The following is a 20,161-nucleotide window of genomic DNA, read 5'->3' on the forward strand; positions in this document are numbered from 1 at the left end:
TGACCGGTATCGGCACCCTGGGGATTTGGCAGTCCGCGTGTATGCACGCTCCGCAACCGTCTTCGATTCCATCCGTTAGCCACTCGTAGGGAGCTATTTGACTAAGCGCATTGTTTTAAGATTTAAAAAGTAAAGAATATTTTATATTTTTACGTATGTTTCTTCACAAAGCTATATTTAATTATAATTTTCTTTAAAAGTATATTCGTACAATTGAAGAATATTTTGTACCAGGTATGTACCGGTACATCCACCGCACATTTTATTTCACCGAGTAAGTTTTTATTATTTTATTTATAATTTTAGCCCTTATATCGTGGTTAGCGATTCGGAATGTAATTGCGATATTAAAAATGCATTTAGAGAAGTCTACGGTTTTTACTGGCTTATCGAATAAACGATACGAATGGACCCTAGACCAGGGGTGGCCAACAGTTTTTGCCCCCGGGCCGAATTGGAAAAAGAACTTTTTTCTCGGTCCGAACCAGTCTCTGCCTTAAGCAAGATTTTGAGGTGGTGCGAGATTTCATTGTGATGTCACCCTGAAGAAACCGAATTGTAGATAGAGATTACAGATACATTTTTCACATTATCATGATTTATCAACATTCTACGCTGTAGTTAAGAGATTTGTAATGGAGGGTTAACTCTAAACGCACAGTTTGAGTTGTTGATTTTTTTTAGGCGTCAGAATTTTTCAGCGAGCTATTCGGACTTCAGTACCTAATATTGAAAGATTGATCGCGGGCCACATAAATTCATTAGACGGGCCGTATGTTGGCCATGCCTGCCCTAGACCATCACTGACGGGCAATTGACTGATTGCCCCCTAGATGTCGGCTTCTTACAGAAACACAGCGTCCCTATCATCAAATGTCACGGCACGCCATTGTTAATTTGTTTATTTTTATTGTTCACAGTGACAAAATAAAACAATTCATGTATGAAAGAAATACTTTACAAAAATTTGCCTCAACAAATGAATAGACATATTTTTAAGCAAATGATCTGACCCTTTCTATCATTTATTTCCTCTGTCCGGATACTTTTGTCACAGGTGGATTTTGATATTCTCAAAGAAAATTTATAGACGTGTATTAGTTATTCGTATTTTATACAAGATTTTTTAAAGAAACTGTAAAATAAATTAATCGTATTCGTATACCATATATACTATATCTTTAATTTAATAATAAAAATAATAATTTTAGTATCATAAACGTGGTCTAGAACATTTAATACATTGATAAGTGAGTTCGAATTCTATCTGATTCCAAACACACTTTCCTACTTGTTGATGTCATTTCTTACTTGAAGTAAAGTTTTTATAAGAAATTGTATTTTATTATATAATTGCATTATATTAATCAATAAATTAACAATATTAATTACTTATTTTGCTGTATTCGGTATTGTGTACACCGTCCTCATATTAAAAACATACATCAATTATTCATTAAGTTGTCTGCTTATTAAGGATATAAAACGGACACAACTTGTCTATGACGGAGACATTTTAAGACGATAAATTTTGAGTCCGACCCGAATCCTCCATGGTAATAGGTTGACATCTTATCAGCAACATAAGTGCATTGCTATTGTTTTATATAAGAGCAATACTGTAATTATCATCAAACATGAAAATTCTGTTTTTATTTAAAGACCGCGTTAAATGAATTTTTTATTGTTAAAAAGTTTATTATAATATTTTGCTGAAAAGTCACTTTCAATGAAGACATAACCGATTTATAATAAATCTTTTATAGATTTTTGTAATTAATAATGGAAAATCGTAACAAATCTCTTAACGTTATTTATTATTATAAATGTTAATTATTATCTCAATAAAATATGAGATTAATTAATAATATTACCTGAAAATATTGCCGTACTTCTTCTTGAATTCATTGAGAGTCACGTACGCTTCTTTCTTAAGAAAAGGAAGATAGCCTAAAATAGGAAGGCCAATTGGTCCTGGGGGAAGTTTAGTTGAAGTTATGCAAAATACTTTGATTAAAATTGCAAAAAATATAGTGGAAACAACTAAAAAGTATATATCTGCAGACATTATCGTGTCAATCATTGACACTAAATTCATTTTTCTTTATAATTAAATTTTTGTATTTTTACTGTACGATTAATGTAATATTAGTTTATGCTGTTAACAGTTCTTGTTATATTGAGTAAGTTTAAAAGGTAATTTGATTTGTGATATTAAGATTACTTTTCATACTTCAGATATATTTAATCAACCCGATTGGTTTATTATTATCATTAAGATTATTGATATAAACATAATTTCGAATGACAAAAATAACAACAAAATAAAATTAAAGCCGGATAACCTTAATATTATTTTATCATTTTTAATCGAATTGCACTTAAAAAATAAATTGCTAGTCTATAAATTCGAATATCATTCGTATTGTTTTGGTTAAATGATAATTTTTAAATGTGTGTTTGCTTATTAATTATTGCAATTTTATCATTCGGCTTACATTATTAAAATATTTTATTGTAGATAACGTGCGCAATGCTGTATCAAAATTTCGTTCAAAACGGATCCAAAGAATTTTTAAATTGATGTCTCGATGTATTTCCGCATAATTCATCAATTATCTGTTTAAAAAAGATCGACTGAAATTGCCCAGCAATGGCCGAATGAATACAACTACTGAACAGTGATTAAGAACATAAAAATTTTATAAAAGCGCTTCAAACCATATTAGTAAGGAAAAATCACTCTAGGATTCGCGCCTGACCAACGAACTGTTCAAGTTGAATTTTCCGGGTTTTTTTCACGTGTTTAGTACTTAAATAGGTGTCAGTTTCCAGTAGAAAGTCCTCCTGGGAGACAGCCTTAAGATTCGTGGAATTCTATGAATCTTGGGGCGATTTTGCCTTATTCCAATCCAAATATATGGTTACGAAACAAAACTTAGCGATGTCTTCGATTTATTAGAAACATTTCTTACAAAATTAGTTTTAAATATTTTTAAAATCGAAAAAAATACTATGCCATAAAATTTCTTTTGGGGTGGCGTTATTCCTGCCGAAATAACCGAGTGGTTTCAAGATATTTNGTCGTCGTAATGCCGGGCTGCAATTTTTAATCATATTTAATTTAAAATATATTCTCTTCACCTCAAATTAGTAGTGACTTGCCCCTGTACGTCATGCTTTTCCCTTAACAATAGAGTCGTGCCGGTCATCTATTAACTGCTTTCAGGGGAAAAGATTTGAATTGAAGAAAACGTGTCCTCTGGTTTGTATCGGAAGTTCGTATATAGTTAATCGGGTCCTCGTGTTCCTAAGCTTTCCATATCTGGAAATCGTAGGGACTCTACTGTCATCTAACACTGTTCTCGAGATGAAGGAAGGACAGTCAGGCAGACATAGTGGGAATTTATAGGTGTATAATTTTTTTTCAAATCTCAGCTTAATCAGGAAAATTATGCAGCTCGTCGATGGATTTTTTACTATCCTTTTCGACTTGATGCCTGAAGCGATTGCCTCTGTCATCTATTGTAGGTCTAGTGTATTTATGGCAGATGGATTTGCCATGTTCAAATATCTACCATGGTAAAACCATGTGAAGGATAAGTTATATGTATAGGTATAAAACCGGAGTATCGCGATCATTCCGATATATCGATTACAACTCTAATTTTATGCTTAATGTTAGAGGTTATTTTAATCTCTTAAATATTATTTATGCGTTTTATTACCTTACAAATTAATTAATGTCCTCTGTGCTACAAATTTTCAAACCTCAAAAATTTTCAAAGTGAACATTTTAAAATGTATTAAATTTAATTTTTGGAATTTCCATTAGAAATAAAATACATAAAAAATTTAGGAAGACATTTAAAATAATTATTTAATATAAAAGCTCATTTCATCTCATTTCACGGAGTTAAAATTTTATATAATTTTTCACATATTTTTCGTTTGCCTTCTACAAAAGTCAAGAAACTTCTTCCATTTATTTCCATCTTTAATTTTAAAATTTCCTACATTCAAACATCTTTCTTGTGTTTTGTTAAATAAAAAAACTTAATCAAAAATCAAATAAAAATATTAAAATTTATTCAGAAAATTATCATACTTTACATAATAGACACAAAGAACAATTCGATTTTCTTCTCTCTCAAATATTTTTTTCCTCTTGATTACAAAGAGAAACAAACTAAAAATAAATTTCCAAATTAATACACTGCTAATTAATAACAAAATGAAATATAAATATTGCAAATTTAGTAAGTAAACCTCATTTTTATCTTTTACTTTATAACTAACTTTGAGAATAATAATTATAATTACATCAAGTTGCTTCTAATAATGTATATGTACTGTACTATACAATACATAGATGTATACGCGAGCACACAATCGTAGACTATTATATTAAATATAATTAGATTTTTAAAAGATTTATTTAATCTCCAAAATATAAAATTATTCGTTTATTTCCGAGGTACAAAAGTTAACTGATAAGGTTTAGGCATTAAAGCGATTCCTCCTCCCGTTACTCCTCCTAAATCCGGTGGTGTCGATTCTGGCCAAACAACTTCGAACTTCTGAAGGATCGAGGTCAAAAACAAGAAAATTTCCTTATAAGCGATTCCTTCCGCCGGACAAGAACGTTTACCTTCACAAAGCATCAATAACAACCCTTAATATATTTTATACTTTAATTCTGACAATAGTAAAATAAGTATTAAACCTACCGTAGGAAAATGGAGAGAAAGATTTCAATTTCTTGATGCTCGAACCGTCTTCTGTTAGAAATCTCTCCGGTACAAATTCTTCCGGATTATCCCAGTACGAGGGATCGTTGTGAATGCTCCAAATATTTAGGAGTACAGTTGTTCCTTTAGGTATTGTATATTCTCGAATTTTGCAATCTGACAATGCGCTTTAATAGAATTTTAAATTTGCATACATAATGGAATAGACATTTCAAGGGAAAAGTCTTGAATATATCGATACATACTATCTTAAGCCAGAAAGGGGTAGTATAGTCCTCCATCTTTGTATTTCCATGATAACTGCTTGAGTATAAGGTAAACGTATTCTATCCTCCCAAACTGGGTGTTCGGTACCGAAAATTGCATCTATTTCTTCTTGAACTTTTCTCTGAATTTTGGGATACGTTGCTAATGCTAATATGGTCCACGATAATGATGCAGCTGTAGTATCGAACCCAGCTGCTAATATTGTGACCATATTACCGACATAACCTAGAACTAAATTTATTCGACTTGTAATAGGCTGCCAACTGTGCCAACCGCCGCGCCTACCCGTTGTAATTTTGTTGAAACTTCACAATAATATAGCAAATGGTCTTGAACTAAGCTGAGAAAAATATTGAATCTGAATGTTTTGCTGTTTCCGATATAGACGCCTTGATTTCGAGATCACTCCACTTTTCTCCACGTCCATAACGCACAAATGATGTTTGTTTGTTTTGTTAAATTACGCAACAGAACACTTAGACGATTTGCCTAGAGGGATGCCTTCCGGGAGGTCTTTTTAAGAGTAACTGGCCCTTATTTAGGCGTTAAAGACGTGGAGAAAACCCGGAAAACTCCAAGTGGCCAGCCCGTCCTGGCCAGGCGCGAACCAACGACCGAACTCCAAGTGTTCAGGGAACGAATCCTCTTGGCGGCGCACAAATGATGAATTTTGTCCTTCTATTGCGCTCGTTTAAGTAAGCATACATTTTCAAATTTGATGATTTATGAAACTTTTTTGAGGATTTTGTCGTTCTTGATAATTTTGACTTGCAGAAAAATTGCAAACAACTGTTTTGTTTATGAATTTGTGGCTCCACAGCAAAGATGTACCAATTTTGAACGGCAAATATATCTATAAATAGGTTTTCTCGTTTTTTTGCTTTTCGGATCATTAGGAACAATATGTTACACATTATCAGAATTCTTGTTTCTAAACTCTGTCCTAGTTTGCTGGGACAGAGTTTAGAAACAAGGAAAAAAGGCTCGAAAATCTAACATCTAGTACAGTGAAGAATTGAATTTGACTGAAAGTTAGCAGCACGGTACGTGGTTTTTCATTATTCATTAAATTATTCATAGTATTGGTCACCTTGACGATCAGCTCCCTCTTTTAGGAAATAAGCAACCTAATCGCCAAGTAGCATAGTCTCCCATCAAATTGTTGATTCTTCTTTGAAAACTACTACTGAACGCTTACTTATTGTACGCTGTGCTTCGTTTGAATTGCCTTAGCAAACTTCAGTTTAATCTAAGTAATGTGATGGCACGTGACAGTCATTTTCTGACTTAATTTCCACCAAAATGTGCACAACTCTTCTCGCATTATTACTCATAACAAACAAAACATGCAATGTTCAGTATTAAAAGCGGTTGATTGTTGTAAAGCACAATTAGAAAACTTAGAAAAAAATTGAAGGACGGCAGTATGGAATGTCACTTTTTGAACTCTTTTTCTCCATTTGGAAGTTAGCACAAAGATTATGAAACGTGGATTCTTATGGGGGAAGATTCTCTTTCTAATGATTCCAAAAGAAAATTCGAGAAGTCCAATTTACAGATATTTGCCATTCAAAATTCGTTGAAATCACCTTGAAAAACATTTTTACTTAAATTAAGAAACCTTGATTTTTTCCAATATGTTTGTGTTATGGCACCCAAGATAATTAACTGGGAAACCGATATAGGGTGTACATATAAGAATATAGCAGTCTGAATTCGTTATAGTATCACTGACATTAGGTGTACAAAGTTTGTTATAGGTTAGAAGGAAAGAGTAAGGAAAACAGTTTCAGTTGTACGCATGATCGCAGATAGCTTTTCTTTGTTTCCGCTTGGCAGCGACGGTAACAAAGATGGGGATTTCTCAACGGAGGGCGTTTTGACAGAATTACAGTTTAAAGTGCGTTCCGTAGGGAATTTAATTGTGACCCTCTAATGCCAACAACGTTCGTCGACGGCATAATGGGGATTTTCAGATTTTGATATTGTGCGTGTTCACCTTACCAATAAGATGGAATGTGGATGCATCACTAAAAACTACATAATCAAGAAGGGCATCACTTTCCTGCTGCAGCATTTCAGTTGCGAAGTTTTTGCGCACAGCGTAGTCAGTAGGCTTCAAAGCCTGTAACAGTTGTAAGCGATAGGGACGCATATGTGAGCCCGAGGGTTTCGAGGGCGTAAATTTTTCAGTTTAAGGGGTTAATTCGTATAATGCGAACGAGACTCCCCAAAAATTAATGTCTTCTGTGATGTTTCACGGCAAGTTTATGAACCGTTCTTTTTTGCTGAAGCTACCTCAATAGGAGTGGCTTATTTGGATATGCTCTAAGAATGGCTATTCCCCCAACAAGATAAACCAAATAACTTCATTTGGCAACAAGATGGAGAACCTCCACATTGGCATCACTTTGTACGAGATTGGTTGAATGATGATATCACTGACCGCTGGATTGGTCGCCATAGACCCGATGACAGGACTTATCTTGTGTCGTCTCTAAGATCACCTGTTCTCACCCCTGCGATTTTTTTTCTTTTGGGTTTTGTAAAGGACCGCGTCTACGTGCCCCACTGCCTACTAACCTGCCCGAGATACAGGATTGAAGAAGCTGTTGCTACCATCACTCAAGAAATGCTGGTTAAGGTATAGGAGAAATTCGCCTACAGGTTGGATGTGTGTCGCGTGACAAACGGAGCTCACATTGAACACTTATAAGGTAAACTGGAGATGTTACTATTTTTTTCACATTTTGTTTATTCTTCGTTAACTTTAAAGTGCAATTAAATATCTTTAAAACTGCTATATTCTTTTATGTACACCCTGTATATATACTTTAGACAATATAGGTTGTTAAAATACAACTTCAAATGTATGCAACAGACTTTTTCTCCAGTTTTGGAGGAAATGTGATTTAATATAGTTGAATTCAGGACAAAAACTTTTCCTAGGTCACCAAATTTGTGAAAATGTATGCTTGCTTCAAAAGAAACAAAGTAACTTGAGCTCAAAATTCGTCATTTGTGTGCCATGGGCATGATAAAAAGCGATCTCTTAAATCAAGGCTTCTATTGGGAGTACAAAACATTTAAATCTATTATCTTAGAGCTATGGTCAAAACCATAAACTATCTTACTGTTAAGCTAAACATATACTGAAGTGGTGAGCAAAAAAATGAGAATAGAAAAGGAAAAATACGAATTTGATATTAACAGAAAATTTCTCCAAAAAAATTTGGAATTTGCAGTATTTAAAGTAACACTAGAAGCTGTAACGTTCACATAATAAATAAAAGTAGACATACACGAAGTATATGGTATACTTATTGGTGGATTTTATTTCAGTGTTTTTTGATCCCATACAGGAAATGAATTTTCATCTGTGTGAACGACGATAAAAGCGGAGATATGAAGCTGCTTTTAATACTTTGCTTTACTTTGACACCATTATTGCTTCAGTGCAGTATTCCACAGCAAGCGTGACCTCACAGGAATACATTTGTTTATTTTTGCTTTTCTCTGCTTTCACTATTGCTTTGCTCATCGCTTCAGTATGTGTTTAGACTTAAGTTTAAAAAGGGACTTTGAGCGTGTAAATTTACACTGTTAGCATGGAATTCCTCAATTGTTATGAAATAAAATTGAATCATCTAAACTTACCTGTATAAGGTGATTCGGGATTATTTTTACTTTTCTCTATTTCATAGATATAAGCTTCCGAAATATTCTTAATATTTTTATTATCGTATTCTGTAAAAACATTTTTAACTATTTCACTATAAAAAAGAAAATAAGTTTCATTAACCATTAATAAATATCATTAATCAGAAAACTGATCACACTGTATAATGCTTACACTAGTTTTTCAAAAGCAGCTGTCATTTTTTTTCTTAAAGGACCGTTCATTGCAAGAGAAACAAGATGCATAATTTTAATCCAAGGTATAAATAGACTATAAGAAATCATGCCCACATATTTCGAATTTATTTCACCAAACTCATTTATAATTTTCCTTGTAGGATGATGATAATCGAATCTTACACCCACCATAAAATTGAAGACAACATTGCTTGTGCTGGATAATATAAGTTGGTGGAAGTTGAATGGATAACCTTTACTCTGAGCCAATTCTCGTAACAGCAGCGGTATTTCTTCCTATACAAAAATATTGGTTATATGAAAAATATAAAATTAAATGAAAAAGGAAATTACCTCAATTGCAACGTCGTATCTTTCTTTGAATATTCTCAAGTTTTCGATGACAAATCGGCGATTTTCGACCCATTCTTCTCCGCTGGACATTCCTAGACCTGTAAACAATTTATAATTGTTTCAATTCTACAATCTTTAATGATATATATACTTTCATATATTCAGATATTAGGTATAGAGTTCTATATCGTTAAACGTATCTGCACCAAACTTGGCACATAAATATTCTTTGACATCGTAGATAAAATACTGCGAGGATTCCCCCAGTATTTAAATTACATTATCCCCACAGTATAAAGCCTATCCTCTAACTTAAGCCCATTCAAGTTTTTGTGTTTTGCAGTTTTCTTATTGTAAATACTCAGGTAGATAAATGTATGTTTTAGTTACTAATATCATTGTTTTTATCACCTTCTCCCAACTCCTCTAAAGACCGAGCAATACCTCTAAAATATAAATGACCATCTCACCTCTAAGTTTAAAAATGAAATCAAAAGAAGTGATTGGAGGACGACCAAGTAAGGCTGATTTACTGTACGCTTCTTTCATCACATCATAACTCGATAATACTACTATTCTCTCGCTTCCAAGAAGAACACTAAAAGTATTACACATCAAATTATATATATATATATATATATATCGAATTGTTGATCCTATCGAAAAATTAATTAGCCTAAAAACAAGTATTAAACCATACCTGAAAATCTGACCGTATTTGGAGCAAAGTTTATGAAGTTTTAAATGCGCTTCTTTACCAAGAAAAGGCAAATAGCCTAGAAAAGGCAGGCCCGCAGGACCCGGAGGAAAATTTTTTGGCCTGGAGAAATAATTTTTTAAAACATTAAGTATCGTTAATATAACAACAACCGAAAAAGAAACAAAACAATAATCCCAAAAGTTTTCCATCGTGATGATAAAACTTTAGACGTTATCGTCACAGCTTTGATTTTGTCGTGTAAATTAACTTCACTCGTTAATTTTGTATTTATAATCTGTAAACACTAATTAATCATAAAGAAAAAAGTTTTTCTGCGCTGCGAGGAGGTGAGTAGAAAATAAATGGTTTCTGCTTTATGTAATACGAAGTTTCCTTATAAATTTCGTCTTATATAAGACGAAATTTATTAGGAATATTTTAATTAATTAGACTGAGAGTAAAACTATAAAGGATGAGTTTTTTTCTTAAAGTTTAAAAACTAAAAAACAGTTTTTTTAAGTAGTCCATAAGAGAAGTGCCTAAAGGTGATACAAAAATTTTTGGCTGAACTTTTTGATTAAAAACAGATCCTGTAATAATATTTTTCTAATGAAATAGCGGATAGACGAGAGAAAGGCTATGAGGTTAGAAATGATTCATTTATTTCTAACTTCGTAACCTTGATTCATAATTTCAGTAAAGGATTTCTTTATGTCTCTGAAAGTTAATTGATATAGTAATAAATTCTCTAAAAATATAAAAGTTATTTAACGTTAATCTTTACGTACATTCAAATAATTCTTCTTCTTTAATGTACAGTACTGTTTTTAAATATGACATTTTATAACTTGAGAACAAATATTTCATTTAATATTAAAAATATAAAATTAAATATTTGTATTAAATATATAGGAAATANAAATTTTAAGAAAAAATGTTCCAACGCCCAATGAAATAAATCTGTCGCCCGAGATAAAGGTAAAAATATATACAGTACAGTATAAAAAATTCATTACATGCGTGAATTTATGTTGTATTATGTACTTAGCTATAAGTCCTTTCCCATAGTTTTCCTTTGGTAGGTAATAAAAGTGTGTAAACTATTCGGTTCACTGTTCTGCCAGACTGATTTCTTTTTCTTTTATAAATTTTGTGGCTAAACAACACAGTTCGTTATACTATTTCATTCCTTTATTTTCATTCCAGAATGTAAAAACTTTTCTTCTACATTTCGGACTATTAAGTGGTCTTTAACAATATATTTACTAAGTACAACGGCAAATAACTAATAGTGTATTAATAATACTCAAATTTTACAATATCTTCAATTAATACAAAATATTGTAAACGATACAAGAGCTGTTCGAATAGGCACGTATAATTGTATAAACTATGGGAAAGGACGTATAGCTAAGTACATAATACAACATAAATTCACGCATCTAATGAATTTTTTTATACTGTACTGTATATATTTTTACTTTTATCTCGGGCGACAGATTTATTGCATTGGGCGTGGAACATTTTTTCTCAAAATTCTTTTCTTAATTAATTAATTAAAATATTTCTTATATAAGACGAAATTTATAAGGAAATTTCGTATTACATAAAGCAGAAACCATTTATTTACTTTACTGGATTCTCTAAAGTTTATTGCGTTTCCTTCCTGGTTGGTCTTGTGTATTTGCCATGCTTCTGCGTGTTTAAGGTGTCTCTTGTTCTCAATCTTTTGTATTATTTTAGCTCTTTTCCAATCCACCATTACCTCTGTCGGGTCTGATATTACGTAGGTCGACTGGCTGCTCGTTCTGTACGTTCCTTTTATGTTCTTTTAACCTTTCTTTTAATGACCTCTCTGTGGCTCCGATGTAGTAAAGCTCTTTTTGTCGCCTTTCGTCTTGTACGGGTATTCTATAAATTCCTGCAATAAGACTCTGGTCTATGTCTTCCTTGACCGCACGTAGCATTTGGTATATTGTTGGATTCCTTTTAAAAATTATCTTTTTGTTTGTTGCAGCTCCTATTTTTTGACATTTTGTTTTCGAACAAATGAAATACTGTACGTAGAATGTTTCTTTATTCTTAGCGAATTTATTTTCTGTTAACAGCATTAGGGGCCCCATAATGGTCCTTGCCCTAATGCTGTTAACAGAAAATAAATTCGCTAAGACTGCTTTTTATTAATAATGAAACGTTCTACGTATTTCATGAATTCCCTCTCGACGATCCTGCTACCAATCATATAAACCTAATATCGCATTGAAGAAAACTAGAAGTGCCACCGTTATTTCTATCTCGCTTCCAAGTACTTACAGCACATTTTGAGTTAAAAGTTCGTCGTAATTTGCATATACTTTGATAATAGTTACATATTTATTAAATACTAGCAGACCCGGCCACGCGTTGCTGTGGCTCAAAATATATCTATTATAAATGTATAACACTTCCCCGCGGGGGGATATCGAAAAATCCCTTCTTAGTGTACATTCTCTTGACGTACCCTATTAAAACGCAATCAAAAACGCAAAAAAACCGCATCTAAAATAGTATAATAGAAGCCGAGTTCTTTACGGTAAGCTTTAATCCTGTCCCTCTTCCCCGCGGGGGAATTTCGACATCTAAATTATATAAAAACGCGCGAATTCGAATGCAACGTTGTGTCAAAATTTCAAAGCAATCGGTGAAGAACTTTCGGAGAGTTAAGATTTTGAACAAACGAACATTACATTTTTATTTATATAGATTAATTCCTCTTTAAACATCAAATTACCTTTAAAAATAATTCTAATATTTTTCTGATTAAAATGTATGCCGTAGTATCAGTGCTCTTACCACGTAGTTCGATCGTGAGAAAATGTCGTTAAGAGAGCGCATCACCTGTAAGTTTAATGTCTCAAATCGAAGTTTCGTTCTCAATGTCTCTTGAACTACAAAGGCTATTTTTTAAATAAGGTCCGTTTTTTAATAAGAAGAAAAATACTGTAAATATCATTAAAATATATTTTTTCCCATATTCTACATACTTTTATCTACTTTTCTACATAATTTCCATTTTTATTCAAACATTTGTCATACAGCTCGACAATTTTTTTAATTCCGACTTCAAAGAAATCTGCTGCCTGTGAAAAAGCCGAATCCATGACTGCAGTTTTCACTTCGTCGTTGAACCGTTGGCCACCAAAAAACTCCTTTTAAGTATCGAAACAAATGAAAATCACTGGGTGCATGGTCTGGACTGTAAGCTGGATCCAGTTGTTCCCATTCAAAAGAACTGATTAGACTTTGTGTTTGTGCAGAAACATGTGGCCTTGCATTGTCATGGAGCAACATCACACATGAAGACAGTAGACCACACCGCAATTTTCTCAAGGTCACACAATATGCATCAGAATTTATTGTTGTGCCTCTTGGCATAAAATCCACTAACAAAAATCTCTTTCCTGTCCTATAAGACAGTTGTCATAATTTTCCGTGCCGAAATGGACTGTTTGGCTTTCACTTTGATTGGCGAAGATGTGTCCCCCATTCCATTGACTGTTGCTTGGACTCAGGAGTCATGTGAGACACCCAAGTCTCATATACTGTAACGATGTGGTCCAACAATTCATCTCCTTCCAGATTGTATCGAGTCAAAAACAATAAAGCCACTGCCCAATCTTTTTGTCTTGTGATCATCAAAAAGCAGTCTTGGAACCCATTGAGAACACAATTTTCAATAATTCAGTTTCTCTGAAACAATAGAGAGGTTGAGGCAGACGTTTTAAACGTGTAAACGTGTAGGTCGGACGTTCGGCGCCGCTTTCCCGTCAGCCTAAAAGTTTGACAATAGTGTTTGGATAGTCGGTGGAATCACGCTCGACATTCCAAACACCATCGTCAAACTTCTAGGCTTACGGGAAAGCGGCACCGAACGTCCGTCCTACACGTTTAAAACGTTTGCCTCAACCTCTCTAATGGTATACAAAACTGACCTTGAAACCTGTAGAAATTCAATTGATAACATTGAAATCGTGAATCGTCGGTCCTCTCGAATTTTGTTATCCACATCACAAACCAAATCTTCAGAAATCAGAGAAGATCGGCCAGGACGTGGCTCATCATGCACGTTAACCGCTGGTCCTTGAACATTCTCATCTACTTTCGAACTTTACAGTACTGTCACTCATAGCATTATCACCGTAAACTTCACAAATCTGACGGTGAATTTCCGCTGTTGCCAAGTTTCTTGCATTCAAGAATCGAATAACAGATCATATCTCACAGTCGGCGGGCGACTCAATCTTCCTAAACATTATAAACTTTTACAGCTCAGCACACAGACAGGCGATACGGTTGCAAATTATGTCTAAACGCGCGCAAAGCAAGCTCGAAGCAGACGCACCTACGCACTGCCGCGATCACGCGCCATTCTCACTCTCATTCACAAATGAACCTTATTTAAAAAATAGCTCTCGTATATTGCAATAGTCAACAAAAAAAAAAAAACAAAAAATATGGAATTGTAAATACGAATTAATTAATTTTCAAACTTTTATAGCTAAATATTTCATAATTTTCCAGGCGAAAAATATTTAAGAAAAACTAAGACACACTATTACCAAGTTAAAATTATATGTGGCGCCATCTGTTATGAGATTTCATTAAAAAAATAACTGTTTTGTTATTAACTCGCGGGGGGAAGGAATTTCGAGATATATATAAGAACGTACCCGTATTCGAATGGAACGTTGTGTGAAAATTTCAAAGTAATCGGTGAAGAACTTTCGGAGATTAGCTATTAGGAACAAACGGACATTACATTTTTATTTATATAGATTTTCGTAATGATAGATTTCGTAACGATAATAGATTTCATATAGATTTTTATCAATGGTGTGCCGTCCTTGGAAGCGTTGGAAGCGCCGCTTCCACTGTATTTTCTAAAATATATACATATTGCGCGATTATTTTCATATTTTAATGTACTTTGAATTACTTAAAATCAATATTTTATTATTTGTCATTCAATCCTACTGATGTTTAGATCTAACATTAAGCAGGCAAACACGAACAGTAACAAAAAAGAACTTTATTAGAAAAGGTTAGAACTGTCACAGACATCCTCGGGCAACACCCGGACAAAATCCAACGAACTTTCGCGCCTTTTCTTTTTTGACGTTGCCAGCCACTCTTGTTGGCAAGTGTTGCCAGACAGAGTTCGTGATCTTGGCAAGTGTTGCCAGACAGAGTTCGTGATCTTGGCAAATGTTGCCAGACAGTGTTCAGGATCTCTGGTGCTGCCGGCCACAATTATAACCGCATTATGTATCTTATTACAAATTTCTATACTATATATGAAAAAACGATAAGATCGCTATTGTATATTCGAATATAAATTCGTATATAGATACAGTAGAACCTCGATTATCCGCCCTAATTGGGGACTGGGGTTGGTCGGATAATTGAAAAGTCGGATAACCGAAAAGTATGAAAAAATCCATTATTAGTGTAGTATATTATTATATCCCATGTAATTAGTATATCGCTATTAACCTATTTTGCGTTGAATTTTCATCAATGTTAAGCCTAACAAAAATTTTTTAAAATAATAATCGTCGCTATTGTAGCGCCACATCACTAGCGGACATTTGAAATTTGCTGACTAGGACGGTCGGTTAACCGAGGGGTCGGTTGATCGGGGGGCGGATAATTGAGGTTCTACTGTATTCCCAATGGAAGAGCCGCGGCGCTTCCATTGGGAATATCCAAATACGGCATAGCTGCGCGCCTTATTGTCGAATACGGGTAGCTTCCACGGCGAAAATATTTGAATGGCGTAAATCAGCCAGATGATACGCATTCGCACATGCGCTTTACAGAGCACCAATCACGCGGTTTAGCTGGTGGATGCTACACGCCAAAATACCGTATAACGCTTCATTGGAAGCATTATACGATATTTTGGCGTGTAGCATCCACTGATTCAATCCAGAACCGTTCTGGGCTGTTAACCGCTGGCCTGCTAGATATTTGGCCGCCCTCGCCCCATTATGTGAATCGCGAGTAGATTTATAACTTAACCCAACCGATAGGAGTTTACTAGTATGTTTTTATAATAATTTTGTATAGTTGACAGAAGTTTTAAATAAATTCATTAAGTAGTAGTTAAAATAATGAAGAGATTAGGGAATTAGGGACATAAATAAAACCCTGCCGAAAGAGCCGGAATATTACTTAAAAGCTTAACCAAATCCAATCTCTAAACGAGTATAGTGGGGACTGATTTCTTCGTAATATTAGATAATAAAGACAGAAGTTTTTCCAGTTCAATGAGAATGACCGAAAAGTTGTAAATTTTGGAAATTTCTGAGGACACTTGGTCTTAAAATGAATTAGTTAGAAAGCAAATGATTATTAAATTTAACATATTTAGATTTTTACAGCTATGGTGAGAAACGTTTAAAATGTACAACAACCGTGTCGCGTCCTTTTGAGATATACTAGTGATGCGACAAAAGAGGCATTTGACGTTAACGGTATCGGCACCCTCGGGATTTGGCAGGCATGCACGCACTGCACAGCTACCAAGACCGTCTCTGATTCCATCCATGAGCCACTGGTAGCGAGCCATTTTAACTAAGTGGATTGTTTTAAGATTTAAAAAGTAAAGAATACAGTGAAAACTGCTTAGGCGACCACCTGCATTCGACGGGCACCTGTCAAAACGGACAAAAATTTCTGACACGGAATAGTTTATCCATAGAGTCTTCGTATAAGTTACCTGTATTAAACGACCACCTGTGTAACGCGACCGCGGGCATCGATTTTTGGTCCGAAACAACATACAACACCTGTAATAAGCGACCACTTTCGCGAATGTATCTGGTCTAAACTATTGTAAGAACCCATCTCAACAACGTTTCCACCTCCTAATATAATGAATTAGTCTAAACTCTCGTTCGAACCCATCCCGGGCACTTCTCCCACCCTTGAAATTAGGTGCAGGTGTTAATAAATTAGTCTAGCAACAAAGGAAATTCATTTCAGTTTGTTGGAAAATGTCCGAAATGCAAAGTGCTGTCGTTAGAAGATCGTATTAAAGTTATCACAACAGCAATTAGCGGCGAAGTTTAACTGTGGGAAAACAAAATTTATTTTACCCTAGACCTACAGTATTTTCCTTGGGGGTGTAAAATATTGTACACGATACAATTAATCGGCTGATCTCATCGTTTGATAAAATCTATTTTTATTTATTTATTTTGAAGCTCATATACAGTACACGTGCGATAAATAGTTTCTGTATCAACCTACCTTATTTCCACGATATTTTTAGAAAAATAATATCCAAGTAATTTTCGCAGGCAAAATATTCAAAAAACAATAAACGCATTAATGCAAAAATCAGTTTTACTTCCTTTTTCGATTCCGCGATTGTAATGAAATCGTATAATGAGAAAAAATAATAAAATCGTTTTATTATTAATTAATAATTTTTCTTATTGTACTTAATTAATTAAGAAAATATTAAATATTAAAAAAATACAGTATTTTTAAAGTTAAAATATGATTAAACTAACGAAAACCAAAAGCAAAGTGATGGAGAGATACGACGCGCTTGTATATTGATGACTTAATACACGTAACTGAGGAGAGAACGAAAAGAACCGAGTCGAATTAATTAAGTGGGAAAAAAGAAAGTGTGTATTATAATCGAGAAAATACGAGTATTGTATTAATCTTTAAAATAAAATACAATACCAGTATAGCCCTATCGTTGAAAAAATTCGCTTATTTTTGCTCACCTCGAGATTTGCTTAGTAGAAATGGCTAAAAAATGCGCAAAATACGTACGTAAATACGTTATTACAGGACCACCTGTATTGGACGACCACCTGTCTAAAAGACCACTTTTTGAAGGAACCGTGGGTGGTCGTTATAGACAGGTTTACTGTATTTTATATTTTTATGTACGTTTCTTTACAAAGCTATATTTAATTATAATTTTCTTTAAAAGTATATTCGTACAATTGAAGAATATTTTGTACCAGGTATGTACCGATATATCCACCACACATTTTATTTCATCGAGTAAGTTTTTTTATTTTATTTTTAATTTTAGCCCTTATATTGTGGCTAGCGATTTAGAATGTAATTGCGATATTGAAAATTTATTTTAAAATAGTTTTGGCTCGAGACCATGATCGTAGGATAAAATCTTGCGTTGTAGGAGGCCCTACAGGCCCCTATAAAATGAAAGAGAAAACATTATTAAAAGAGAAAGACCAATGCCTAAATTAAATATAAATACTTCAATAAAAAAATTTGTTCGACATTTTCACGATAAAATTTACGAAGACGTAAAATGGCTTTGTGGATGCAACAATTGTTTCGTTGGTCTTACCTAATATTTTCAAATAAAATTAGTGTGGAATAAGAATAGCTTTGACGATTTAAATAATTTGAGTAAAGCTGGCAAAAGACACGAAAATCCTAAATCTCGCATCGATTCTTTCGTAAAATTGAAGCAATTTGGAAATCAAAGCAGAACAGAATTTAACATTAGTAAACAATATAAAATAAATATTGAAAATTATAACGAGACAGTTACGACTAATAGATATAACATCTATTAATTTAGATTTATTGTATGTTTTTTTTTATCAAAGCAAGAATTAGCATTTAGAGGGCATAGGGAATATATTGGATTTAATAACAGAGGTAATTACTGTATATTAAACTTGTTTATTTATTAAGTACGTCGTATAATCTATTAAAAATACATTTAGAGAAGTCTACAGTTTTTACTGGCTTATCGAATAAACGATACAAATTGACCCTAGACCATCACTGACGCGCAATTAACTGATTGCCCCTGGAAGTTGGCTATGTACAGAAACACAGTTTCTCTATCATCAAATGTGTTTATATAAAACGATATCCGGTTCCGTTGCAGTATGGCTCTATTTTGCACTTTAAAATTAATTTAAATTTCAAAATTAAAATTTTTACATTCCATAACTTTTACTTTCACGCTTGTTATAGAATACAACAAGTGGACTCTACCAATACGGACTATCTTAGTAGTGATATTTTGTCGCTAGTAGGGGGCCCTACAGGCCCCCTACTAGCGACAAAATATCTACTTCCTTTTGCCGCTCAGCTGTGTAAAACCACGCTGTGGTTCGTTATCTTCTGTATATATTTTGTCGCGCAATCTCTTGTACACTCCTTCACCAATTATGTGCTTTCCTATGCACGGGCCTCTTTATATCTATTGCCTTTACGCTCAGCAATTGACGCCCAGCAATGGCGCTCTTGTAATCTACATCCTTCCTCTTTCTCTTCCCCGTCGTCTCCCCCTTTCTTCAATTCCCCCTTACCTCCTTCCTTCCTCCCTTTCGCTGGCTATGCCTTTCGGTGCAGCCAGGATCTATCAACTATCTATAGAATACAACACAGGAATGTGTGGTAATCGGTCAAACTTCCTTTTGCATTTCTCAAGGTTTTGGCATTCTAGGAATACAAAAATGTAACACAAACTTTTACAATACTTTCTGTTCATTTTGCATTATATCTCAATCTGGACGAATCAAAAATTCTCAAAGTTGACAGGGTTATTTTTATATAGTGGGCATTGACGCTATTAAATTTTGGTAATTAAAGGTCAAAAACATGGGGAGACAGTGGGGCATTACGTGTCATATCTAAAGTGAGAGTCAGACTTAATGTGCAGTACCTATTTACAGTACGTATGGAAAAATGTATATGTACGTACACACACACACACACACACATTATATAAAATTAGATTTTTTAAAGATTTGTTTAATTATATCTACAAAATATAAAATTATTCGTCTATTTCCGAGGTACAAAAGTTAACTGATAAGGTTTAGGCATTAAAGCGATTCCTCCTCCCGTTACTCCTCCTAAATCCGGTGGTGTCGATTCTGGCCAAACAACTTCGAACTTCTGAAGGATCGAGGTCAAAAACAAGAAAATTTCCTTATAAGCGATTCCTTCCGCCGGACAAGAACGTTTACCTTCACAAAGCATCAATAACAACCCTTAATATATTTTATACTTTAATTCTGACAATAGTAAAATAAGTATTAAACCTACCGTAGGAAAATGGAGAGAAAGATTTCAATTTCTCGATGCTCGAACCGTCTTCTGTTAGAAATCTCTCCGGTACAAATTCTTCCGGATTATCCCAGTACGAGGGATCGTTGTGAATGCTCCAAATATTTAG

General features: G+C 33.8%; 2 protein-coding genes across 2 annotated transcripts in view; both read right to left on the minus strand.

The window, feature by feature from the left end:
• The window catches only part of LOC111623337, a 21,880-nt gene extending 11,709 nt beyond the window's left edge, over positions 1 to 10,171 (minus strand). Inside the window, exons 1-9 of the mRNA XM_023365873.1 lie at positions 9,928 to 10,171; positions 9,698 to 9,825; positions 9,228 to 9,325; positions 8,872 to 9,170; positions 8,676 to 8,791; positions 4,997 to 5,249; positions 4,731 to 4,918; positions 4,471 to 4,651; positions 1,875 to 2,102 (exon numbers count right to left, since the gene is read on the minus strand). Coding sequence (XP_023221641.1) covers positions 1,875 to 2,102; positions 4,471 to 4,651; positions 4,731 to 4,918; positions 4,997 to 5,249; positions 8,676 to 8,791; positions 8,872 to 9,170; positions 9,228 to 9,325; positions 9,698 to 9,825; positions 9,928 to 10,136 — 1,700 coding nt within the window. The 5' untranslated portion in view covers positions 10,137 to 10,171. The remainder of the gene's footprint in view (positions 1 to 1,874; positions 2,103 to 4,470; positions 4,652 to 4,730; positions 4,919 to 4,996; positions 5,250 to 8,675; positions 8,792 to 8,871; positions 9,171 to 9,227; positions 9,326 to 9,697; positions 9,826 to 9,927) is intronic.
• A 9,187-nt stretch (positions 10,172 to 19,358) lies between these two features.
• The window catches only part of LOC111623338 (vitamin D 25-hydroxylase-like), a 10,859-nt gene continuing 10,056 nt past the window's right edge, over positions 19,359 to 20,161 (minus strand). Inside the window, exons 7-8 of the mRNA XM_023365874.1 lie at positions 20,032 to 20,156; positions 19,359 to 19,952 (exon numbers count right to left, since the gene is read on the minus strand). Coding sequence (XP_023221642.1) covers positions 19,768 to 19,952; positions 20,032 to 20,156 — 310 coding nt within the window. The 3' untranslated portion in view covers positions 19,359 to 19,767. The remainder of the gene's footprint in view (positions 19,953 to 20,031; positions 20,157 to 20,161) is intronic.

This window comes from Centruroides sculpturatus, unplaced genomic scaffold (genome assembly GCF_000671375.1).
Source record: "Centruroides sculpturatus isolate CEXI.00-Female unplaced genomic scaffold, Cexi_2.0 scaffold339, whole genome shotgun sequence".
Classification (NCBI taxonomy): domain Eukaryota; kingdom Metazoa; phylum Arthropoda; class Arachnida; order Scorpiones; family Buthidae; genus Centruroides; species Centruroides sculpturatus.